The 26,634-nt window shown below is 41.1% G+C and overlaps 1 protein-coding gene across 6 annotated transcripts in view; it reads left to right on the forward strand.

Annotated features, from left to right (window-relative positions):
* The window catches only part of PAPSS1 (3'-phosphoadenosine 5'-phosphosulfate synthase 1), a 110,037-nt gene that overhangs the window by 28,213 nt on the left and 55,190 nt on the right, over window positions 1-26,634 (forward strand). For all 6 annotated transcript variants that reach the window (XM_023760460.1, XM_006096589.3, XM_023760461.1 and 3 more), the window contains 4 exons: window positions 11,970-12,083; window positions 15,023-15,134; window positions 16,710-16,915; window positions 21,040-21,175. In XM_023760460.1, coding sequence (XP_023616228.1) covers window positions 11,970-12,083; window positions 15,023-15,134; window positions 16,710-16,915; window positions 21,040-21,175 — 568 coding nt within the window. The remainder of the gene's footprint in view (window positions 1-11,969; window positions 12,084-15,022; window positions 15,135-16,709; window positions 16,916-21,039; window positions 21,176-26,634) is intronic.

Here is a 26,634-nt window from a genome sequence, read left to right on the forward strand (position 1 = left end):
TTATGTGCAATGTAATAAATCCTACACCCAAAAAGGGATTCTGTTAATTTTCGTTTATGACAGAGACTTTTTCTTTTAAAAAAAATATTTTTTTTTATATTAAAGAAATTCAGACACTTCCTTGGCAATTGTTTTCTTTTGGTCCCCCCCTCCTGGGGCGGGGGGGGGGGGGGGAGATTTCAATTATGTACTTTCCTGTGTAAACAACCTCACTTTCCATTGAAAGCATGCATTTCTGTATTGTACATGGCTCGTACTGTTAATTTAACAGATATTTAGTGCGGTACACACTGGGCATTACTGTAAATACTGGGGTTTGTGGCAGTGAATTAGAATCAGTAAAAATTCCATTCTCATGGACCTTAATTTTTAGTTTTTAACCACCATTATTTATAGTTACAGATGAGAATGACAATATATAAATTCATAAAATTTTTTTTATAACATGATGTGGAATTTAAAAATACTATTGAATGATAATTGCTGGGAGGGAGAGATGAGGTGGAAGAGGGTATAGTGGGAGTAAATGCTGATGGGGAAAAAATAAAGAAAAAAATGTACTATTGAAGGAAGGCTACACACACACACACACACACACACACACACACACGACTAACTTCTGTTCTGGAATGCATCCTCCATTGACTTTTCTCAACTAGTTGAATCTTAAATGAAACCTGTGAACCCCTGACATTCAGCTCATAGTTTATGGTTAGTTGGTGACCAAGGAGTACATTTACCTGCTGCACCTCTATTGCAAGGTGACTTTCCGTACAGACTTCTCCATGGCGATCAGGCTGGCAAATGCAGCTCAGCTTCATTGTCATCACAAAAGCATTTGTTAGGTTTTCCAAAGGTGGGTTATGTGAACTCACATAGTGGAGTTCAGATACAGACTGGGAGGTGAAGAGGTTGAATGTGTAGAGTGAAGTGGTGTTTTAAAGCAAGGAAGAAGAACAAATCATCATAGCCTTATAGTGTGTGCTTTGAATGGGGATGTGGAGATAAGAGGTTCTGCATTACTACCTGTTGTTGTGTGTAAGAATATAATTGTGGCCCCTAACCGATTTGGCTCAGTGGATAGGGCATCAGCCAGCGGACTGAAGGGTCCCAGGTTCGATTCTGGTCAAGGGCACGTACCTTGGTTGTGGGCACATCCCCAGTAGGGGGTGTGCAGGAGGCAGCTGATTGATGTTTCTCTCTCATTGATGTTTCTAACTATCCCTTTCCCTTCCTCTCTGTAAAAAATCAATATATATTTAGAAAAAGAGTATAATTGTGGGTGCTCAAAGCAGATGTCATCGGCAGAGATGGAAACCATCAACAGTAACTTCCATTAGTTGAATTCTTACCATACAGAAGGCACTGTGCTAGGCGCTTCAACAGCACTGTTGTGTTTAATTTGTATTAACACTGGAAAGTAGTCATAATTATTGTCATTTTACTGATAAGGAAGCAGATTGAGGGAGGTCAGTTTGTTTGTTTCAGGGTAGTTCAGTCGGGTAATGTAGGATTTGAACACAGTCGGATGGATTCTGCAGCCCACATCCTTGTCTTTCTACGACACTGCCTTCCCTAAAATCTAGATGCTTTTGGTTTCTAGTTTATTTCTAAAATCTGCATCTTTTCTTTAACTTTCTTTCACATTCCTTGGCCAGTTGTTCTCTAAGTGTTGTTGGGATTAAGAAATTGAGAAGAATGGACATTTCTTGACTTAATATTTTTCGAGTACTTTAAAAATACTTCTGAGCAGATCAAAGAACACTGGGCTGGAAAAAATGTTTATTATGTAAAGAACTAAACTGCCATGCCTGTCCTTGGTTAGTGTGGAATGTTTGTTCTGTGTAGTGTGAAATAAGAAAAGTGTGTGTAGGTCATTTGATTTACCTTGGGAAGCTGCCGGATGAATCATGATTTACTTAGGTCCTAAACCCACATCTAAGTGGTAAATGAGTTGACTTGGCTTTTATGCCATCCATAACAAAAACTCCATTTCTAAAACAGCCACCTAATTACATTTTATCTCCTCTTCAGATTCAGTTTGTTAGACTTTGAGAATTTTTTTCTTTTTTTAAAAATATATTTCTTTATTGATTTCAGAGAGGAAGGGGGAGGGAGAGAGAGATAGAAACATCAATGATGAGAGAGAATCATTGATAGGCTGCCTCGTGCACACCCCCTACTGGGAATCAAGCCCGCAACCCAGGCACGTGCCCTTGGCCGGAACCGAACCTGGGACCCTTCAGTCTGCAGGCCGACACTCTATCCACTGAGCCAAACTGGCTAGAGCGAGGATTTTTTCTTACACCAACCAGTTCTCTGTTTCTCTGACACCAACTGAATGTCCAACAATTCAATTCAGTCCTGAGACTATCCAGAGTTAGCTCAGACCCCACAGGTTGAGGGCTTTCTCTCAAGAATGCCTCTACTTCAGATGCCAGCTGCAAATAGGGTGCCCAGCTGACTGCACATTCAAGGGTTCCCATGATTCCCACCCCGGCTCCAATAATTCCACTCATAGAACTTGGGAAAGCACTTTCATTACTATTACTAGGCTGTTATAAAGGATACAACTCAGGAACTGCCAAATAGAAGACATGCATGGGGCAAGGTATGGGGTGGGGAGAGACGTGGAGCTTCCATGCTACCCTCAGTGTGCTCACCAACCCAGCTTTCTGCACCCCTCCTTTAGGGGTTTTTATGGGGGTTTTATCATGCAGGGACAATTGATTAAATCTTTGGCCACTGGTGTTTAAACTCAATCTCCAGCCCCTCACCCACAGCCGTCTAGGGGTAGAGCTGAAAATTCCACCCCTCTAATGACTTGTTCTATCTGGACTGAGCCCAGCAGCCTGGAGCAGCGATTTTCAACCTTTTTCATCTCACTGCTCACATAAACTAACTAGAGGCCCAGTGCACGAAATTTGGGCACTCGGGGGGGGGTGTCTTTCCACCCGGCCTGCACCTTCTCACATTCCAGGAGCAGGAGCCCAGGAGCAGGAGCCCTCAGGGGATGTCCAACTAACGGCAGGGAGCGGGCTTAAGCCATCACATAGACATCCTTAGTGCTGCCGCAGAGGTGGGAGAGCCTCCCCCCAACCACTGCTGCACTTTCCATCCATGAACCAGCTTCTGGCTGAGCGGCGCTCCCCCTGTGGGAGTGCATTGACCACCAGGGCGCAGCTCCTGCATTGAGTGTCTGCACCCTCTTGGTCAGTGTGCATCGTAGCGTCTGGTCTTTCCGCCGTTCAGTTGATTTGCATATTAGAGTTTTATTATATAGGATTACTGAAATTCTGTGGCACACCAAAAAATACATTTTTTTGTTGATCTGACAAAAAATAGGTATAATTTTGATTCATTCACACTGGATGGCTATTGTTGTTTTGGCTATTGTCATTTTTATACTTTGACATTCTGAGGGAAAAGAGGTCAGTGCCCCTGACTAAATAGTCAGGTATTGCATGTTTTAAAAATTTGTGTAGCAGCCGAAACCGGTTTGGCTCAGTGGATAGAGTGTCGGCCTGCGGACTGAAAGGTCCCAGGTTCGATTCCGGTCAAGGGCATGTATCTGGGTTGCGGGCACATCCCCAGTAGGAGATGTGCAGGAGGCAGCTGATCGATGTTTCTCTCTCATCGATGTTTCTAACTCTCTATCTCTCTCCCTTCCTCTCTGTAAAAAATCAATAAAATATATATTTAAAAAAAAAATTTGTGTAGCATACTGGTTGAAAATTGCTGGCCTAAATGGTGATGGAAGGAGACTTGACTTGGGGTGGTAAACACACAATACGATATATCGATGATGTATCATAGAATTGTATACCAGAAACCTATATAATGTTACTAACCAATGTCACCCCAATAAATTCAGTTAAAAAATAAAGAAGTCCTAACTGGTTCTGCTCAGTGGATAGAGTGTCGGCCTGCATACTAAAGGGTCCCAGGTTTGATTCCGGTCAAGGGCATGTACCTTGGTTGCGGGCACATCCCCAGTAGGAGGTGTGCAAGAGGCAGCTGATCGATGTTTCTCTCTCATCGATGTTTCTAACTCTCTATCCATCTCCCTTCCTCTCTGTAAAAAATCAAATATATATATATATATATATATATATATATATATATATATATATAAAGAAAGAAAGAGAATTGCTGGCCTAGAGTTACCTCACTGTTGAATCTTCACTCAGAAGATTCCAGGGGTTTTAAGAGCTCTATGTCAGAGAGTGGGGACAGAGACCAAGTACACATTTCCCAATGTACCACAACTTTTTATAAGAGCAAAGAGAGTAGTGTGTTTTGGAACTTCTAGAGAATGCAGGTATTTGAGAAGTGCTGTCTCCATGGTAACAAATGGACGTTTTTCTGTCTGATGTTCGGTATTACTTTGGAGAGACTCTTCTGAAATGAATTCTATCAAGAATTGTTTTGTTAATCTTTGCTATAAGTGGCATTGGTTTCACTGATCAAGAAAAACGTGTTTTGAGCGTGCCGCACGATGGGTATGTTAGAGGACTTTAGTTAGCATAATACCCTCTGTCATCTGCGTTCTCTTACTTGCCTTTCATTCTGGCCTGTGTAATATAATGGGATAGGTTAATGCGGTCATTTATATAAAGACTGAATTTCTCAGTATTTTGTCAGAGCATGTTTATTTCTTATTGTGCTTCAGCTGGCATATATTTAATCAAAAATGTAGAAGACACTGAAAAATATTGAGGGTTTTGAATAAAAATATTTCCCCTAACCCTTGAATGGTCACTAGATGGCCTACTGGTATTGCATTTTAACTTGGTGTGTTCCGACATAAGGAAGTAGGCTTCTTGCTGCTGGTTTTAATCTAAAGAGATATTTTAAATAATGTTTTTAAATCTACCAGGAACTCTAGATTTTCTACTGCTATAAATTATTTAAAGGTATGTCTCTTTACGGAATGGTGGCTTAGTGTTCTTAAGTAGATTTTATACTGTACATAAAAACCAGACTTCGCAGCTCAGTTTTAAAGTGTTGCCAGAATGTTGTTTGGTGTTCATGCTTTGGAGGCATGTAGTTTAGATAATAGACATTTAATATTTACATAAAAATACGAATGTGCTCTAATGTTCAAATCTGTTGAGCAGACTTGGCTCAAGAAAAAAGTACAGAAAATTTACTTAAAGGAGAAGGTAAGAGCTACTATGCATTTTCAGGTAGTGAATGTTGTTTTTCTGTCTTCCAGTTTCTAGGTAAAAAGAAACAGTTGTCTCTTTGAACAAAAATATGGATATAGTGCATGTTAGATCTTAGAGTACATGTAATCAGTCAAGCAAAAAATCTCTTGAGTACTCATGTTACATTTTAAAATAAGTATTTAAACATTCATAGCCTCTAAACCTACCTCATTGGTAGCATATGAATGGTGTCCTGACCCCCTAATTAGGGGGACTCCTAGGAACACCCCTCATCTTCCTTTACCCTGAAATGCTGCAGAGCTCTGAAGATTAGATGAGGGATTTAGGTGTGCAGACACTTGCTCCTCCTGGCCTGGCTTATGATGTTTTTGTGTTAAACAGTAAATTCCCTGAAATCAAGGGTCTTAGATATACCATTTGAAGGACACATTGTTTTCTAATGGCTGACTATGTCTCTGGAAATCCTGATGAATCCCAAATAAAATGGGAAGCTTGTGTGGCAGGGACATCCTTCTGTTGTCCAGACCCCTTATCTACTTGGAGGTGGTTTTGCTCTTATTAGAAGGTTAGCCCTAGTTTTGGAGTCTAAAAAGGTTTACTGTCACTAGAATGTGCGAGGAACTGGCTGTCTGCATTTGAAAATTCTTTTTGCATTCCTGATAGTTCTCTGTACACCTAGTCTACATAGAACTTGCTTCCTGTAAGCAAATGTTCCATGTTCGTCTCCATTCGTGCTGTTATGTTGGTGTTAATTGCAAAAGATATTCACTTTATGAATATTTTCCGAGGAGGGGAACAGTAGCAACCTTTTGAACTTGCACTTTGGCATTGGTTAGGCATCAGAAGAATTTTGTGTCTAAGTTGTGAGGCTAAAATTCATTTAAAAATATTGCTGGGTGTGAATTTTGAAAAGAAGAATTTTATGAAATGCTTGTAATGAAAAGATTATTTTGACTCAAAAATAGGAAGACATTTTCTATTTCTTGAAAACAAAGTGATTATAGCATCTATGTTTATACATATAAAGCAGGACATTACTAACCGTGTTTTCATGCTAAAACTATGGCTTTATTCACAAAACATTAACAAATTAATTTGGTTGGATCAATAGTAGAAATGCTACCCTTTCATGTTCAAAGTAATTCTCTTGGAGACACTTAGATTTGCTCACAAAGTATTTATACCTTTGCTCTTAAACTCTGGGCATGGTTGGAAGGAAACAAGACAGGATTGTTATAAATATTTGTTAGTTCTCAGTTCCTACTTTGAACATCTCTTCAGAGGGAATTGATTCACATACCTGGTGAGCCTTCCCAGGTTGTGGTGTTCTGGAGAGGGGCGATTCCAGGGTGGAGGCAGGGAGTGCAGCCCCAGGCACGAGGGGCATCGCATAGAGCACCATGTATGGCTGCTCTTCATCAGTATTTGTGACCTGAGTCTAGTGATGCCAGTTTAGGAAACCAGCTAAAAATGCCCTGTGGCATCTAAGGAAGATCAAAGATTGGTCTGCAGGATGCTGTTCTCTGACCCTCCAAGATGGTTGACCGTTATCAGTGGTGCATGTGGAGGAGAGGGAGAGTAGTCAATCCCAGCACAACATCAAAAAGGTATTCCCTCCTTACAGTAATGCAGGGTTCAGAGATGGCAACGGAAGCTTTATGCAGAGTGGTCGTATCATTGAAGTTGAGGATGGAATGCTTCTCTTCCCTGGAGTCCCTGTGTCATTTGTTCCCAGGCTGGATTGTGGTTTCGAATTTCTAAGGGGACTAGAGTGGTTGGAAGGGAGGTTTTCATTTTATTTACAATGATGGGATTAGAAAAAGCTGGTTGAAAATCATTCGCATAGAAATGTTTAGGCCTAACTGACATGTTGAGATATCTTTACTTTTTGTCAAGAACTTTACTGACACAGAAATATCACATGCTGACCGGAAACCCTGGGAATTATCAACGCTTAATGAACTCATGAAAATAAATCAAGAATACCTTGTGAGAAAATGTTTTATAATTTAGTTTTTATGGGAGAAACAGTAATGGGTTTTTGTTTGTTTTGGATTTTTTTTTTTTTTTTGAGGAGAATAGTACTGGGACCTCAGTTCCAACACTTACCAATTCGCTGTACACCTCGGATAATAACCTCCTTTCTGTAGTTATAATTCTTTGTTCTGTGAAATGAGAAACAATAGCGCCTGCCTGCCTCATAATTGTACTGATGATTCTATGAGCTAATATGTGTCCGGTGCTTAGGACTGTGTCTGGCATGTAGCAAGCAAACTACAATAACTATTTATTGAGTATTTTATGTGTGTTAACTGCAGAGAAAGACAATATAGCAGGAATTTGAGACAAGTTACTAACCTTTCTCCTGAGCCTCAGTGTCCTCATCCGTAAAAACTATAGCGATAGTTTCTTCTACCGTCATAGATAGAAGCGTATGGAGATTAAATGCATTAATTCATATGAAGTTCCTAGGACAACACTGCTATTATAGAATGCATTCAGTAAATATTAACCCTGCAGTTCAGATACTTTAGTCATTTAATTGTCACAATGGCCCTGAAAGAAATAAATCAATAAATATTTTTAAGCCGCCCTAGCTGGTTTGGCTCAGTGGATGAGCGGCAGCCTTCGGACTGAGGGTCCCAGGTTCGATTCCAGCCAAGGGCACATGCCTGGGTTGCAGGTTCGATTCCCAGTAGGGGGCGTGTAGGAGGCAGCCGATCAATGATTCTCTCTCATCATTGATGTTTCTATCTCTCTATCCCTCTCCCTTCCTCTCTAAAATCAATAAAAATATATTATAAAAAATATTTTTAAGCCACTGAGAAGGAGGCAGGTTTGAGATATTAGGTAATCTGTTCAAGGTTGCACTGTTAGAATCTGAACTTGGATCTTAGATACAAACATCAGAAATAACTGGCCTGCAGACCCCTATGGCTTTCTTGAATCTCTTTTTAGTTATGAAGATGGTATGTCCCTAATGTTTTGTGATTAATGTAAATATTTAAGTTTAATTCTGTTTTGCCATACTCCTCCTCATAAAAGTCCTAATGAATGTCAGACTTTTATATGTAACTTAAGTAAATTTTAGCATTTGTTTCCAGTCTGGAGGGTTTTAGTTCTTTGTTTTGCAGCTGGGAAAATGTGTATGTCTCATGACATATATGAGAGCTTTACAGATCCAAAAAGCTAATTGAACATATAGGGTGCAGTTCACTTAATGCACATTACATTATTTTTCCAGGAAAAGTTGATTCTGAATTTTCATTTTGTAGTTGATGAAGTAATAGGCTTTGTACAGACTGCTGAAACTATTAATTGCCCTGTAATGTGCCTATGGGCAAAAACAGTTGGAAGGGATACACAGAAATGATAATGATAACCATGTACAGGGTAATGTGTTTTTCTCATTCCCAATTTTTTTTTTACTGCTATTTTTTACTTTAAAATGTATTAAGTGCATTAAAGTACATGTATTAATGTATTATGTGTAATAAATGTATTAAAATGATTCCTGGAGTTAGAAGCACAGAATGGACTAGATTAAGATAATCTATTTCTCTTGTTAGATAGAAGGAAGAGTCTTTTCTGTATGTAATTTTCTCTTCGGGTGTACAATGAAGTGACCCCCTCAGCAAAACTTAAGACATGTCCTCTTTACCTGGGTTCACTGGAAATGACAGGTCTCATTCATCCACAGTTGTTTGGTACAGTATTTATATCTACAAAGAGAAGACAGAGGCAGCGGATGGGAGCTTTCTTCCTTCTCCAGTGTTCTTTAATGCCCTGACATAGTCTTTACCATCAGTAGAGATAATGAACACCTTCAGCTGTGGGTACCTGGTGGATGCTTAATTGCAAAAGAGGGTCTAGAACAGGTGTAGGGAATGTCCCATCCTTGGGTCATATAAGTCCCAGGAAATCATTTGGTCTGGCCCTGCCAAGGCATTAGGGGTGAGTTAAATAAATATTTGACCAAATATAGCAGGCTAATTTTTAAGTTGATAATTTTGTATGGCCCACGAATGATATAAATATCTAAATGTCCCTTGGCAGTAAAAAAGGTTCCCCACCCCTTGTCTAGAAGGTTAATGAAGTGTCCTGTGCTGTGCAGGGTTTCTTTCTCTCTCTCTCTCTCTCTCTCTCTCTCTCTCTCTCTCTCTCTCTCTCTCTCTCTCTCTCTCTCTCATACACACACCCACGTTTCCACTTTCCTCCTGTGAGCACTGGAACGGGGATGCAAGCCAATCAGGGGCCTCCAGAAAGTGCCCTTCATGTCTGTGCTCCAGGAGCAATCTACTGGCTGAACTTGGTATGGCAGCAAACAGTGTTTCCTATTTCTTCTCTTTTAATTTTATTCTTTCTTTATTTTCCCTTCATGTTTATTCTTCTTATTTAATCTTGGGTTTATGATGAGAAACACCAGAATTTACCCATAGGAGTAGCCTGATTTTGGCACATGATTTAGCCAGAGCTGAACTACCTTGTAGAATAATTGTTTCTAGATGCTCAGAACCCACAGGGATTGCTTGAGTAGTGGCACCCATACCTTTCATGAGGTTATCTAGCTTTGATATGCATAGCTGACCCTGCTTTTATTCTCTACACAAGATATTAATGTAAGTCCAAATATAAGTTGAAGTTTCTCCTTAGGAAAAATAGTAGGGAGTGTCCTTAAAAAACCTGGTTTTCCATTAATATTTATTTTGAATAACTTTTTGTTAATGTTTTTTAAATGGACTTTATAGTGCAGTTTTAGGTTCACAGAAAAATTGAATGGAAAGTACAGAGAATGAGTTCCCATATGCCCCCTGCTCCCCTCCCACCATGCACGCCTCCTGCTGACAACATCCCTTACCAGAGTGGTCCATTTGTTACAGTTGATGAACCTCATTGACACATCATTGTCACCCATAGCTTACAGTTTCCATTAGGGTTGTACATCCTGTGGGTTTTGACATGATGACATGTATCCGCCATTGTAGTATCATACAGAATCGTTTCACTGCCCTGGAAAATCCTCAGTGCTCTGCCTATTCATCTTGCCCTCTACCCTCCCCCTGCCCCCAGCCCCAGCAACCACTGATCTTTTTTACTACCTTCAGAGTTTTGCCTTTTCCAGAATGTCACATAGTTAGAAGTATATGGTACGTAGCTTTTTTAGATGGTCTTCTTTTATTTAGTAATATTCATTTAAGTGTCCAGCCTGTTTTTTCACGGCTACCTAGCTCATTGCTTCTTAATGCTGAGTAATATTCCATTGTCTGGATGTACCACAGTTTATTCATTCATCTGCTGAAGGACTTCTCAGTTGTTTCAAGTGTTGACAATTATGAATCAGGCTGCTATCAACACCTGTGTGCAGGTTTTTGTGTGGACATAAGTTTTCAACTTATTTTGGTAAATACCAAGGAGCACAATTGCTGGGTTGTATGATAAGCGTATATTTACTTTTGTAAGGAACCAACAAATTGTCTTCCACCTGGTCTATCATTTGACATTCCTATGAGCAATGACAGTTTCTGTTGGTCTGCATTCTCACTAGTTTTTAGTATTGTTAGTGTTTTGGATTTTGGCCATTCTAATAGGTCTATAGTGGTATCTCACTTTTGTTTTAAATTTAATTTCCTTGATGAGATAGGATGTAGAGTATTGTTTCAAATGCTTATTTGTTATGCGTATATTTTGTTTGGTGAGGTGTCTGTTCTGACATTTGGCCCAGTTTTTGAATGGGTTTTCTTATTGTTGTTGAGTTTTAAGGGTTCTTTGTATATCATTTTGCAAATATTTTCTCCTTACCAATGGCTTGTCTTATCATTCTCTTGAGAATTACCTACTTTATTTTGAATAACAAAGTATCACTCGGATGAGATAAATGTATGAAAAGCTTTTAATCAATGCCAGTTTTATATGCTTATCAATGTTACTTGATAGATTTGGCTTAAAAAATTTAAAGTAATTACATACATTTAGTAATTATTTCCACGAGTATGACAAATGTGACCAAGCCTTGTAATGATCACCTGTGAGCAGCATATGAGTGTCTATGTTGTGAAAATTACACATGTGTTCTTGTAGGATAAATGAGGCTAAAGACTGTCCCAACCCCATCCTATATAATAAAAGCGTAGTATGCAAATTGTCCCCTCGCCTGGGAGTTGTTCGAGAGTTCAACCAGAGGGTGGGGCTGGCCGGGAGAAGGGAGGGAGTACCTGGCCAGTAGCTGGCAACTGCTAGGGACCCTACAAGTGCATGAATTTTGTGCACTGGGCCTCTAGTGTTATATAAATGAGTACCTGGAGTTTGCATAAAATTTCCAGACTACATTACATATGGGATCAAAAGTGCTGTTTCTCACCCCTGAAGTGGTGGAACATTGTGTCATATTACTGGAAAAGTGGCTTAAGTGGCATGTTCTCATGACATGTTAAGGATAATAATGGTTATGTTTAAGTGGATTTTTTTTGGTTTGTTTCCAAATTCTTTTTATCGTTACCTCTTTGAGGTCATATCTTCTCTGCAGTTGCCTGATTTTGAAGGTATATGGTACATTCTAGGAATTTCTTCCTCACTATGTAATGGAACATTATGCATAGTGACTTCTTGTATGGGGAATTTTATCAGCTTGAGGGTAGACCAATTGACATTTGGAAAATTGATTGGAGAGGGACAACATTCAAAGCCCTCTTTTATACCTCTTTTTAAAAGTCTTATTTTGAAATTTTAATTTTTCTTCATTAAGGTAACCTTGAAGAATGCTAAAATTCAACAGTTTATTGTACTTTTGTTTTTGTACAGGATATTGTACCTGTAGATGCCTCTTATGAAGTAAAAGAACTGTATGTGCCAGAAAATAAACTTCATTTGGCAAAAACAGATGCAGAAACACTACCAGCATTGAAAATTAATAAAGTAAGTACTTTGTTACTTTTCATATCAAGTACTATGGCCTTAGGTACAGTTGGTAGTCTGTAAAATTTGTGGTTTTATAGTTGTGTTTGAGGGCATGGTTAGTTGTGGTGTGTATCACAATTTCCAGGATGGGAAATGTGCTGAATTTTAATTTGTAAAGCTATATCCCTAATTTATCATGGCTTTGATTTTTTTTTTAGTCATAATATTTATTTATTTTTAAATATCAAAGAACAAAGATTATATAAGATTTTTAGGCTTATCAGAACTGGGATCTAAAAGGTTAAGAAATATTAATCTGCAATAACTAATTGAAAGTTAATAATTAATTTAAAAAATGAACATTTTTTTCTTTAAACATGTTTCCCAATCCCCTGCCAAAACCCTGAGTCCCCCTTTCTTATATTATTAAGAATATTTCTGTTGTATATCTTAACTCTAATGATATCATTGGGTATTTTCCAAATAAAAAAACTGCTTAGTTAAACTAGATATGGTGACAATGGAAATTATAATTTACTAGAGGCCCAGTGCACGAATTTGTGCACGGGTAGGGTCCCTCGGCCTGGCCGGCGATTGAGGCCTATTGGAGGGCCAGCTGGCCGAGGGTGGGACCGTGGGAAGTTGGCTGGCTGGCGGGGAGGGGCCGCAGGAGGTTGGCTGGCAGGGGGGGAGGGGCTGCGGGAGGTTGGCTCGCGGGGGTGGGGGGTGGGGGGGGCTATGAGAGGTTGGCCGGCTTGAGGGGAGAGGGGCCGTGAGAGGTTGGCTGGCCGGGGAAGGGGCTGCAGGAGGTTGGCTGTGGGAGCACACTGACCACCAGGGAGCAGCTCCTGCATTGAGCACCTGCCCCCTGATGGTCAGTGTGCATCATAGGGACTGGTCGACCAGTCATTCTGGTCGTTTGGTCAGAATGGTCGCTTAGGCATATATATATATATATACACACACACACACACACACACACACACACACACATATATATATATATATACACACATACATATACACACACACACATATATATATTAGTTTCAAATTTTAGAGAATTTAAGTCTTATCATTAGGTATACTGTAAAAACAGATATTAAGGAATAAGAACCTGGACTAGAAGTAGAATTTCCCAGTCTTTTAGTATGGTAAAAATTCAACACACCCAGCGAAGTGGCAAATCTGAAAGTAAGGAGAAAGGAAAAACCAAACTTCTGAGCTTGGAGAAAGACTTTCCAAGTACATAGTTTTTCAAAACTCTGATAGGAGTAGATGATCCAATGTGCTTTGCATGATTGGGTCTCTGACCAGAAGCCAAGGCATGCTGGGAGTACAAACATTCAGAGTCGGAGAGCAGAGCCACTTGGGAAGCTGACAAAACCCACTGTAAAGGAACTGATAACTTTGCGTAGAATGAACACAGTCATGCACACACACACATACACACATGCACACAGAAGAATGACAGTGAATGAACATGAATCCAGGTCAGTCAAACTTGAGAACCCAGAAGGACAGTAACCTTTTCTAAATGTAAACTTTTCTTCAATACAGTGGTTTGTGCTCTGCACATCAGTATGAAAAGTAATTAATTAAAAACTCCATGCACAGTCAGATAGTGTATTAGCTTGGTCTGTCCTAACAAATACAATAGACTGAATCGCTTAAACAGCAGGACAGTTCAAGATCTAGGCACTGGCTGATTTGATTTCTGGTGAGGCTTTCTTCATGGCTCAAGGACAATAGCCTTCTCAACATATCTTCACAGGGTAGAGAGAGGGAACTCTGGTTTCCTCTTCTTATTAGGGCTGCTAACCTATTGGATTAAGACCCACCCTTATAACCTTATTTGGCCATTGTCACTACCTCACAGGCCCTATCTCCATGTCTACTCACATGGGGTGGAAGGGGGTTAGGGCTTTGACATGATTTTCAAGGGGGCACATTCAGTGCCTAATAGATACCTTCTAGAACTGGATTCTACTATAGACAAAGAGTGTCCTTGGTCAAAGGTGCAGGGAAAACTAATAAGACGAAAACTTGAAATTAATTTGGTGCATGAATATAATTTTCCCTTTGAATTGAAGAAGAGGAATTTGATTTTTCAGTGGGACACATTGGCCAACCTACTTTGGAAACAAATAGTAAGCAACATTTTACTTGGCCAGGTGCTTCATCTTTTCTCATTTGAGAACCACTGTTACATGTATACAGCACCAGTTAAAAAGGAGCATACCCAGCTTACTTTAATGATACAAAGATGATCATTTCTTTCTTTTTTTTAAAAATTTATTTTATTTTTGTACAGAAAGGAAGGGAGAGGGATAGAGAGTCAGAAACATCAATGAGAGAGAAACATTGATCAGCTGCCTCCTGCATACCCCCCACTGGGGATGTGTCCGCAACCAAGGTACATGCCCTTGACCGGAATCGAACCTGGGACCTTTCAGTCTGCAGGCCGACACTCTAGCCACTGAGCCAAACCAGTTAGGGCAAGATGATCATTTCTTTAACATTCTAATGGGATATTCTAGAAGTCTTTGTAAAATGAAGGGTGCTCTGTTAGTTTTCAGACGTCATTGTCAACATTTTCTGGGAAACTGTTAAAAATACAAATTCTAGGGCCCTACAGCAAACTGACTGAATTAGGGGGGTGGGGGCGGGAGTGGAGCTTTCTTCATATTAACAAGCCTCCCAGTATACATATTAATATTTGAGAGCCACTTTAGGAGATGCTTTCCTTATTGGAAATGCTTGCAAGTCTGATGTTATTTAAACTTACTCGGAAAAATGCGTATTTTTCTAGTGCCCTTAATTATTAGACTTGTATAATCCATAATCATTCTTGAGATGTTTTGTTTCCATCACTTTCAAAATTAAATTCCTAAAGGCCATTACTGCTTTTGTTCACAAGTACATGACATAGAAAATTTTCCTTTCTCATTTACTAGGTGGACATGCAGTGGGTGCAGGTTTTGGCAGAAGGTTGGGCCACCCCACTGAATGGCTTTATGCGAGAGAGGGAGTACTTGCAGTGTCTTCATTTTGATTGTCTTCTGGATGGTAAGACATTTGCCTTCTATAGTACATTGAGTGTGGAAGAGATATTGGACAGTTATAGGGATTCATCACTGTTTATAGGGAGTAGTGTTTTAATGAAGGTAGTGTTTTAAGGCTAAGTTATATCAGCACTAGACATTTAAGTGGATAGTGAGATCTGTTTTTCATTTTTGTTTCCCCGATTGTGATTTATTTCATGGGGAGAAGGAAAACCTGAGGATTAGGGATGAAAAGAATTTCAAAAGCAAATAGTTTCCCTGTTGCTATAGCCACCTGATCATTTTCATGTCCCTGAAAAGTGTTGTGCTACATGGAAGCCCGTGCTTACTTAAGCCAGGCCTTCTAGTAGGGAGCCAGGGAGTCCAAGTTTAGGAGTCCTGAAACAGGTGGTTGAAAGGATGGTTCTTCCTATTCTTTTAAAACACTCAAAAAAATTGCCAAAGAAATTGATGTTCAGTATATTGTAATTATAATTCAGCTACCTTAAACTCTGTATACTGTTGGTAAGATTAATTTGCTACCTCAAAGAAAATACTGTTGTTCCATGTCACAGAACCCTCCTCAATTGCTACCATGCCCTTCTGTATTATGACTTCTTTTAACTGGGGAATGAAACAGATATTAGAAAATGTAATTTCTGATCATTCTTCCAGAGAAATTTTATCACAGGCACATAAGGATTAAATATTGCTCTTCGATTTTCTTCCTTGGAACTAATAGTAAAGTCTTTATGGACTGTGTCTTGAGTATTGATTTAGTCTTGGGTTTCGTGCAACATTTTGCACTGTACCTGGTGGTGGTAATTTTAAAACAGCCAAGCAGTTATTAAAGGAGTCATGCCATGATTTCCCAGAAAAGTATGGTTTCTATTTGGTGTGTAAATAAGATCCACATAGGAATCTGAGAGTGCATTTTATTTTTCTAATCTGTGCATGATGAGTAGGAAAAAAACCGTTTAGAGCTTGAAAGGTTGGGAACTGAGAATGTGCCTTTGGTCTCAGTGGGACACATTTTGAGTTAAAAGGAGCACTGATTACCCACTGCCTTTGTGTCTTGGCCAGTGATAGCCGACATGGGTTCAATTCTGACTAAAAACCAAGTAACAAAAACCTTTTTGGGTGTTTTTGTCTTCCTCTCTCAAGGATACCCATGTATACTCAAGTATTCTTAACCAACTTGCCACTCAAAAGGTAGTTATCAGCACGGATTAACTTTCTTTTTAGAAAGGCCCTGAACCATGGTGCTTTATCTTATTCATATATTGGAGGTGTTCAGTATATTGTTGGTGATGTTAAACGTAACCAGCTGAGTTTTACTTGTTAAACAGTTTCTTTTACTTCAGTTATTCTATCCCATAGTTTTCCCCCAAAAGACAATTTCATGAATTGTTGTGAGTATTGCTACACACACTGTTGATTTTCTTAATTTTTGCTGGTTTTTTAGCCTCTGTTGCTTATTCTGTCTCCTGATTTTCTGTGCCAGGCATCAGTTCAACATTATTAGTGTCCACCGAAATGAGATGTGGACACGTGAGGCCTGTTGAGTAATCCAAGCTGTGTGTTCCTTTGTGCCCTGCAGGGGGTGTCATTAACTTGTCAGTGCCTATAGTTCTGTCAGCGACTCATGAAGATAAAGAGAGGCTGGATGGCTGTACGGCATTTGCTCTGATGTATGAGGGCCGCCGTGTGGCTATTCTTCGCAATCCAGAGTTTTTTGAGCACAGGAAGGAGGAGCGTTGTGCCCGACAGTGGGGAACGACATGCAAGAACCACCCCTACATCAAGGTCCTGTACAAACTTTGCTGCATTTTATCTTGATTTATTACAAATAATGTTTGTGCTGAAAATGTGGGCATTACCTGTATATTGGTGATTCCACTGAAATTGTTAATGTTTTGCAGAAGCGAGACTGGATCTTAGATTAGTGTGATGAGCATATGGTCTTGTCACTTGGTCCAGATAAATATTTGTTCAGTAACTATTTAAGCATCTACTGTACACGAAGCACCGAGCTAGATGCTGGTGCTGGACACGCAAGCACAGGCTGTACGCTCGGGGCTCCTAACTTTTGGTGGTGGAACAGACGTTAATCATGTACTTACAGGTAGGACGGGAGGTCAGGATGGTTTTGTCTTGTCTGGGTTTTTAATTGAACATTGTGTTTCCAGAATGGAAGCAGTGAAATATAATTAGTCTCCCCAAAGTGCCTTGTGTACTTTATATGTGAAATATTATCATTGAAGTAAAACCTCTGTTACTAGTTAGGTGTTTTAAAGTACACTTTGAGCATTAAAAAAAACGAAGTGAAATTGTAATAACTTTATCTAGAAAATTTCTGTAACATCTGTTTAGATATTGGAAATGTGCTAAATCTCATTTTATTGTCTCATGAAGGACAAAAAGTGGTAACTTTTTAAAAATGGGATATATTTTCTTAGAAAATAAGGAGGTTGAACTAGTGATGGTGTCAGTTATTCCTTCAAAATTAAATTTTACAGTTAATAGTAACAAGTAACATGGCTTACAAAACATGCTCTTGTAAATTCTTTGAGTCACATAGCAAACCTGTAGGACGGTGGCATGTCCTTTGGACATATGGACAAAGTGAGACTTATAGGGGATAAATGTCTCGACCAAAATTATGCAGGTAATAGGTGGGATGAGGGTCTGATTTTACTCTAGATCACTTTGGGCGTCAAAGCCATCTTCCATAATCATAGCAGATAGTGGTTATTGGTATGAGAGCTTCACATACTATGTAGCCTGTATCACTAGAGGGTACTTTTTTTTAATATCTCATTTTTTATTTTTTAAAAATATATTTTTATTGATTTCAGAGAGGAAGGGAGAGGGAGAGAGAGATAGAAACATCAATGATGAGAGAGAACCATTGATCAGTTGCTTCCTGCACGCCCCCTACTGGTGATGGAGCCCACAACCCAGGCATGTGCCCTTTACCAGAATCGAACCAGGGACCCTTCAGTCTGCAGGCTGTCACTCTATCCACAGAGCCAAACCAGCTAGGGCACTAGAGGGTACTTTTCATATGAATTTGATGAAGAGATATTTATTTATTTATTTATTTATTTATTTGTTAATCCTCACCTGAGGATACTTTGATTTTTAGAAAAAGTGGTAGGGAGGGGAGAGACAGACAGAGACACATCGATTGGTTGCCTCCTGCAAGGGCCCTGATAAGGGCCGGGATCGAGCCTGCAACTGAGGTATGTGTCCATGACCGGAATGCAACCTGGGACCCTTCAGTCCGATGCTGTATCCACTGAGCCAGACTAGGTAGAGTGACATTTATTTTTTAATCACTCAACAAATCTGAGTACTGTTTATATTTTGTACCATTTTTTAAGAGTGATCTGTAAGACTTCTTGGTATTAGTTGGCACCTGGTCTGCAGCCTTCAGGCCCTAGTAGGGTTTGGATAGGAGGGGCCTGTGAGAGCCGTGGCCCTCCAGGCTTGTGGAGCAGAGATTCAGTGTTTGAGAACTAGCTGGTGTCCAGTGGGAAAGAGGACCTTGGGAAGGTAGAGGGCTTACCATTCTACCCTAAACTGTTAAGACTTTGATCAGTCAAAATAACAATTTACATGTGGTTATGCTTCTCAAACCACATTCCTGTTTGTTGGTCCTTTCCGTGACCCTCGGAGGTAGACAGTGTTGTTCTTTATCCTGAAGAACCTTGGGGTGGGCTCCGCTTGCCCAGAGCTGCAGAGGCAGCAGTCCCAAGTCAGGGTTAGGTCAGTCCTGGGTCTTCTTTTTTTTTTTTTTTTTAATATATTTTATTGATTTTTTTACAGAGAGGAAGGGAGAGGGATAGAGAGTTAGAAACATCGATGAGAGAGAAACATCGATCAGCTGCCTCCTGCACACTCCCTACTGGGGATGTGCCCGCGACCAAGGTACATGCCCTTGACCAGAATCGAACCTGGGACCCTTGAGTCCGCAGGCTGACACTCTATCCACTGAGCCAAACCGGTTAGGGCAGTCCTGGGTTTTCTGTGTTCTTTCTACTACTCTGCATGCTTCCTACAAACGAAGAGGTCGCAGGCAGGTTTGGGCATGAAAGGATCACCAGGTAGTACTGTGAGGAACTCAGCCTGGCAGTCTTGTGCGGGATGTCCTGTCCCAGCTCCACTCCCACCGGTACCGCCCGAGTTATCCAGTTTCTAGGCCAGACTGGTGATAGTCACCTGGCTGGAGTCCTGCTTCCTCTCATACCCACTACCTTCTATCCTCCTCAAGCAGCCAGAGTGCGTCTTCTCAAAATGCAAATCCTTTAAAAGTCATCAGTAAACTGCTCCTTATAGTTAGAATAAAACCCAAGTGCCTGTGGCCTCGCATGACGCTCCTGATTTCTCTTACCTCTGCTCCTGTCCTTGGTTTCACCTTTTCTGACCTTCCAGCCATATTAACTTTCTTTCTGTTCCTCAGAGACAAAGCCTATTGCTGCTCCAGGACTTTGTACTTGCTATCCCTCTGCCTAAAATGCTTTCTCTTCATGGCTGTTTCCTTTTCATCTCAAGTTAAATGTCACTCTCCTCAGAGAAGCCTTCACTGCCTCCTTTTTCGCAGTTACTGTAGCTAAGGGCACTGGGTTCCATTGCCCTTCTTATTTTCTCTGTAACATTCAGTACCAGCTGATAATTATCTGGTCTCTCCTCTGTCTTCCCTACTGTGACATAAGCTCCATTGCAGGAAGATCTCTCTCTCTCTTTTCTGCTGTATTTCCCAATGCCTGGTAGAAGCCCTGGCACACACCAGCTACTCAGTAAATGTTTATTGAATGAGTGGTCTGATGGAAGGGGATGGACCTTCTGGTGAGGAAGACCAGGTAGGAAGCGACTACAGTCGTTCAGGTACATCGTTAGCACATAAACCACAGTCATGGGAGAAGGGCCAGCTTGAGCTGCTCTGGGAGAGGGGACCCGTCCTAGGAAATGGCATCTCCTCTTCCAGATGCAGGGACAGAGGACAAGAGAAGGTAAGAAATTTGAGGTGGTGTGGAGAGTGGAAGGCATGACTTGGTGCCCAACTCTGTCATCATTACTTTAATTGCTCAAAAGTTTAGGATTGGAGAGCACAAAATAGGGGTAATCCAGGGTTACAATTTTTTTTTAATCAACATACAACAACAATGAAAAGAATATTTTTATTACTTAAAAGTCATAATTATTCATGTTGGCTTTGTTTTTAAACTATGGGATAGTTGTTTCATAAGTCCTTTGAGAAATTATAGAATACTAGAGGCCCAGTGCATGAATTCATGCACGGGTTGGGTCCCTTGGGGGTGGCCTGCTGGGATCGGGCCCCAGCTTACATCCCCAGCCTCATAGCCTCACAGCCTCGCAGCCCTGCCTGGCACCCTTCCATGGTCTGGTGCTGCTCCCTCACCTGCTCCACCATCCCGCCTGTGGGGCGATCGATTGGGGCCAGGCCCCCTGCCTGGCTTCCTCAGCACCTAGGAGCCAGGCAGTGGCCTTGGCTCCCGTTAGCACTGACCTTGGCCTGGCGCCACCTGCTTACCTGCTCCACCATCCCACCGTGGTCCTGCTCTCATTGGGGCCCATCGGGGCTACAGCGCCTCCACTGCCACCCGCTGCCAGCGCTGCTTCGCCAAAGCCCATCATGTTCCACGCTGCCCCCTGGTGGTCAGCACACATCATAGTGAGCAGTCGAACTCCTGGTAGTACAATTTGCATATTAGGATTTTATTATATAGGCTACTCTAATTCTGTAGCATTTTCAATCCCAATTCAGTTGTTAAGCTAAATGGACTTACCATTGACCTTGAGATGAAAGTAAAAGTTTATAACCATAGTTATCTTGTATGAGAGAAATGTCCTTATTTTTATTTGGTTTTAATTTAAAACAATTATTTTCTGTTTCTTCCCATTAGATGGTGATGGAACAAGGAGATTGGCTGATTGGAGGAGATCTTCAAGTCTTGGACCGAATTTATTGGAATGATGGTCTTGATCAGTATCGTCTTACTCCTACTGAACTAAAGCAGAAGTTTAAAGATATGAATGCTGGTACGACATGGACCTTAATACCTAATATGGGGCTATTTGGGGGTTTTTGCTGGATGGGAAAAGTTTAGAAGATTTCCCCCCCAACATTTAATAACTAGAGGCCTGGTGCATGAATTTGTGCACAGGTGGGGTCCTTCGGCCTGGCCGGCGATCGGGGCCAATCGGGGCTGTGGGAGGTTGGTTGGTGGGGGGAGGGGCCATGGGAGGTTGGCTGTGGGAGTGCACTTACCACAAGGGGGCAGCTCCTGTGTTAAGCATCTGCCCCTTGGTGGTCAGTGAGCATCATTGCGACCGGTCATTCAGTCATTCGGTCACTTAGGCTTTTATATATATATAGATGTAACACAGAATGATGAGTAAAGGTAAGTGTAGCAGTTGGAATATGTAAGGAAAAATATCATTGGATCTAACATTATTTTGTATGCTAAGTGGAAGATGAATGCTAATAACAGATTGATCTTTTAATTGTTTATTTTGAAACTCTCCTGCTAAAGCTGAACAGAACTATGGAAGAGACATTTTTTGAAAAGCTCATTCATATCAATATGCTTTATATCTCAGAATGTCTTATATGAGTGGAATGTGTCACTGCAAAAAGTAATAGGAAAACAAAACTTTTATCATGTTCGTTATTCAGTCAACAAATGTTTGTTGTTTATCACCAAGTACTGAGATCCATAAATAAATGACAGGAGCTTACAGTGGAAAAGAGAGAGATATTAAACAAATAGCAGAAAGGTTGTTGAAGAGTAGATTAATAATGATTTTAAATTTCTGGATTAGGATGAAGTGGAGCAGTAAGAGCAGAGTGCCTATAGATTATATATTATAAAAACTCCCGGAGAGGCTTTTTTTATATCAGATACCTGCTGTTCATAGGTCTTTTACATAGAGGTAGGTAAATGGTGTGTTTACACTGGTGTGCCCATACTCTTTCTCTCCCTACACTCACAAGTCCACGGTGCCATGTGAGGCAAAAGCATTCATTGGAGTTGGGAGGCTTTTTTAAGATCTGAAGAATTTTGAAGCATCTTATAATCATGTTACTCATTAATTCTCACTCCACAGAAATGTTTAAGCCTTGAGCGTTAGTGCTGTTTTGTGTGTTTTAAAAAATATATATGTATATATTTTCTGTGTAGAAATCAGGCAGAGATGGCTGAGAAAAGTCAGGTGAACATGGTTGCTTTTTAAGGAAATAGCTGGCCACCAAGCTGTATTTGTTCTCTCCCAAGTGACTGTAGGAATCAGGTCAAGAACACCCATTTCATCAGTTGTGTTCAGCCTCTATGACTCCTAAATCCCAGCAAGTCATTTGGAGTCTTGTGTACAATGTCCCTGCTTCACCACCTAGTAGTTATGTGGTTGTGGGAAATTGCATTCTTTTTTGAGGCTCAGTTCCCTCAGTGGTAAAAGTAAGGACAATGATGATACTAATGCATAGGATTTTATTTTAAAAAGTGAAATGAGATAAGATGTCTAAGGCACTGTGAACAATGCCTGGCACATAGTAAGCGGTTAAGGTCATAATTGCTGTTATGTGAGTGATACTAGTGTTATCTATATTTGTGTAAAGATTAGAAAAAGAATAACTGTTTATTTTTAACCTTTACTGTACTTTGCTAATATTTGAAAATAAGATCAGGAACCGGAGGCCACACACACCCTCTTCAGAGCCCCACAGTTCCCACCCAGCCTGCCTCCTTCATCACATTGTAGGGCATTGAGTGTAGGATTGCTCACCCCAAGCCCTTCCAAACTTGATTCCCCCCCCCCTTTGGATTTGAAGTAATTATTTGGCTTAAACAACTTGTGCAGGAATGTCTCTGAAAGCTACACTTGCTGCTTGCCTGTACAACAGCTTATTTATCTTGTTTGTTGCTAACATTTTTTGGGCCCCGTCACAGGGAATATCTTTATGTAAGTCAGTGTTGGCACCTCACTCTCTTGTCAGTATGTGATTAAGGGTCAGTGTTTGAGTTCATTCTGCCCACTGAGAGGTGAGGTTTTCATTCCTGACAAGAAACTGGCTTACAACTGAGGTCATCTTCTCCCGTCCTTCTCTTCCCAGCAGGAGGTGCTTAGGTTGCTGCTGTGTGAAGGTGCACTGTCCGGAGCTCCGGCAGTCATTGTGCACTGCCGAGGATCTGTGGGAATCTTACAGTGTTTGAGTTTGTGATCCAACCCTGGACTCCTCTATCTCTGGATTTCTTACTCAAAGACCTAATGCATGTTTGAACTATTTCGGGCACTTCTAATTGGGTCTTATTTTATTTGCAACTAGAAGCATCTGATAGTTGTTGTTTTTTTAAATGTGCCTATTTTTCTCTCTTTTTTTTCTGGTGAATGGGGACATGTTAATGGAGGACTTGCTGAGACAACCTCATTTACTTTAATTTTTTGCCAAAACTTGAATTCATGTTTAAAATTCACGTTAGTAAATTAATTGTTGGCATGGTTGAAGAGTCTTATCAAGGAATTGTCATTCATAATTAGAGACTTTAATATGACATCTGTTTTACACTCTTTAGTGAGCCAAACATTTTAAATTAGAGAATTTATTGCATAATGAGCGATTGCAACTTTGTTTAGAGTAGCTAAGGGCCAGTTATTAGCCTTATATTCGACAGCAAAGATCGTGGAGTATTGGTTTGTTTACTCTTCCATTTTAGGACTAAGCAAATAAGCAACAGGCTGAGGCGATCCCTTTGTAGTTCTTGTTCACTGTTAGGAAACCAGTAATAAGTCATCTAATGCTGGGGAGGAAATGTAGTTCAAGGGAGAGAAAACAAGGAATATTTATTTTTTCTCTTACCTAGGGGTTTTTTCTTACCTCTCTCTTTCTCCTTGCCCAGTGTTAGAAGAACTTTGATCATCCCTTGTCCCTTGTGGGCTGTTGTCTTGTGCACATTGACATGACCGGTTTTGCTGTTCCGACCATCCTGTAGCTGGAAGGGTTGAGAGGTCTTTAACACCCACACAGTGGTTGCAAGGTGACATGATTCCAGATGGCAGGTTCTTTGAACCACTGGTGCTTGATCTCTATCTTGGAAAGAAAGAATGACTTTCACTAAAGCCAAGTAAGAGCCAGTTAGTATTTATTACACACAGAACACTGGTGTCCTGCCAGGTTGCAAAGGAAAAAGTTGACATAATTTCCTTCAGGCTAGTATGTGGTAGCCCAGGGCTGAATAAATCTAAGAAAGCTTAGAGCTGTTGAACTACAAAGTCTATTTTACATGAACGGGTGGAGACACTAGATTGATATCTTAGGCCACGTTGGGAATGATGAGTGAGAGCCGAGGCTGAGCAGGTGGTCTGTCTATGAGGGCACTAGGCTTTCTTGACCTTGAATGGCAGTGAGCTGGAGAGAGTGTGGCCTCGGGTGGGGTGAGGAGAGACTCAGTCAAGGCAGAGCACACTCAGAGGAGGCTCTGAACATAATTTAACAAAGTGAGTGTTTAGAGAAGGATGGTCAGAGTTAAGGGAACTCACAGGAATGTTTTCGCACCCAGGGAACACAGGTTAGGGTAGTGTTACCACTCCTGAGAGGGCACGGGAAGGAAACTGTTTCTGAAGCCTGGTAAGAGGAGCTGTAGCTATGAGGAGGGGCTGTGGCCAGAAGCTAGTTGTAGGGGATGTAGGCACAGCTGGAATCACAGTGCTGAGGCAGGGTGCTAATGGTGCAAGAGCTCCTGCAAAGTTTGTCTCCCTCCATCTTCTGGTTGCCTGCTAAAGTTTCTCATCTTGGAGGCGTGCGCACACATGCACACGTATGTACACATACACACACGCACAGGCATGCACACAAAATGCACACGCAAGCACAGGACAGAGAATTGATGGAAAGCAGCACAGAGCCCAGTTGGCAAAAAGCCTTATATCCCACATTGATTTTTATTTTAATTTGAAAATATTTCTAGTCTTAAGAATGAAAAACATTTTATGGCTGCATATTTTTGGATGTAAGAGTACCTGTTTGTGAAGAATTCTAATTAATATGTTTATATTTACTCAAGTGGCCTATGTCTTACTGATCCCCCCCCACCCCAAGAAGCAGTTTAAGTAAAAGAAATACTAGTAATTTATGACAGTCCAGAGAGACAGTGAGATCAAAGCCTTCTTTCAAATTCTCTTAAAAACTTCCACAAAAACACACATTAAATATCATGTGCACGCACACGCACACCACACACACACACACACACACACACACACACACACACACACCCCTCTCTAACAACTTGACAATTACCATCAATACTCTTGTTTAGCTACTTTATTGATTCAGGGAAAGCAGAAGTGCCTGTTTTGAGAGCTTTGGGGTAGATAATGTGGTAGACATTAAAGCTTGAGTAGGACTGGGAGAGGAAACTTATTAATTACGGCTGTTTGTAGGACAATTTCGCACAGAAGTTGAAAGCGGGGAACAGGAAGATGTTGTAATTCTGGGCTTAGTGGTTGGGATGCATACCAGGGCTCTGGCTGGGGAAGCACAGTTCTGAGGAATTGGGGGGAAGGGTGACGAGGAGCTAGATACAGCCGTGGGCAAACTACGGCCTGCGGGCCGGATCCAGCCCGTTTGAAATGAATAAAACTAAAAAAAAAAAAGACCGTACCCTTTTATGTAATGATGTTTACTTTGAATTTATATTAGTTCACACAAACACTCCATTCATGCTTTTGTTCCGGCCCTCTGGTCCAGTTTAAGAACCCATTGTGGCCCTCGAGTCAAAAAGTTTGCCCACCCCTGACTGAAGCACCTTCTTGCTCATCACCTTATTTGTTGCTCAGAACAGTCCCGCTTGGAGCACTGAAGCTGTCCATGGGCAGGCACTCAGCTGAGAAATTGCAGAGCTGGAGTCCGACCCGGGTTCTTTGCACGGTGCCCCAGGGTCTGATGCCACGGTGTTTGACGACGCGACCCGTGCGCCCTCACTCTCCAGGGAGTCAGTGCTCACCCTCTTCCCACCGTCAGGAAATGCTCGCGGCCACACATCAACACTTGCTCAGAAGTACCTTCTCCACTTCCTTCTTCTCTTTCCACTGCTAGAAGGAAACGGTCGGATTGTGCTTGTTCCCATGATGTGCTGGCTCCTGGGCTAGATGGTGTTTAAGCTGAGGAAGAGGGGACATCTGTACTACCTGCTGCTCCTCTATGTAGACATGAAATAGAGCCAAAGGAATGGGTTTGGGGGGCTAGACCTGCGTCTGGCTTGTGATGTGACAGTAATAGTGAAGGTGGAAGAAACGAGGGGATGCGGGGCAGTAATGAGCAATATATCTTGAAATGGTTTCAGTAATATCTCTAAACTGCTGAATTGCAAGGTCAGGACGCAGAGATGCAACTAACAGAAGCCATCTGTGCGCAGAGTAATTGGGCCCAGGTGAAGGGCGAGTTTCTTGAAGAGTGTGTAGGGAAGGAAGTTCATCAGATGCAGCAGTGAGCCCTGCTGCTC

This window comes from Myotis lucifugus, unplaced genomic scaffold, assembly GCF_000147115.1.
Source record: "Myotis lucifugus unplaced genomic scaffold, Myoluc2.0 scaffold_182, whole genome shotgun sequence".
Lineage (NCBI taxonomy): Eukaryota > Metazoa > Chordata > Mammalia > Chiroptera > Vespertilionidae > Myotis > Myotis lucifugus.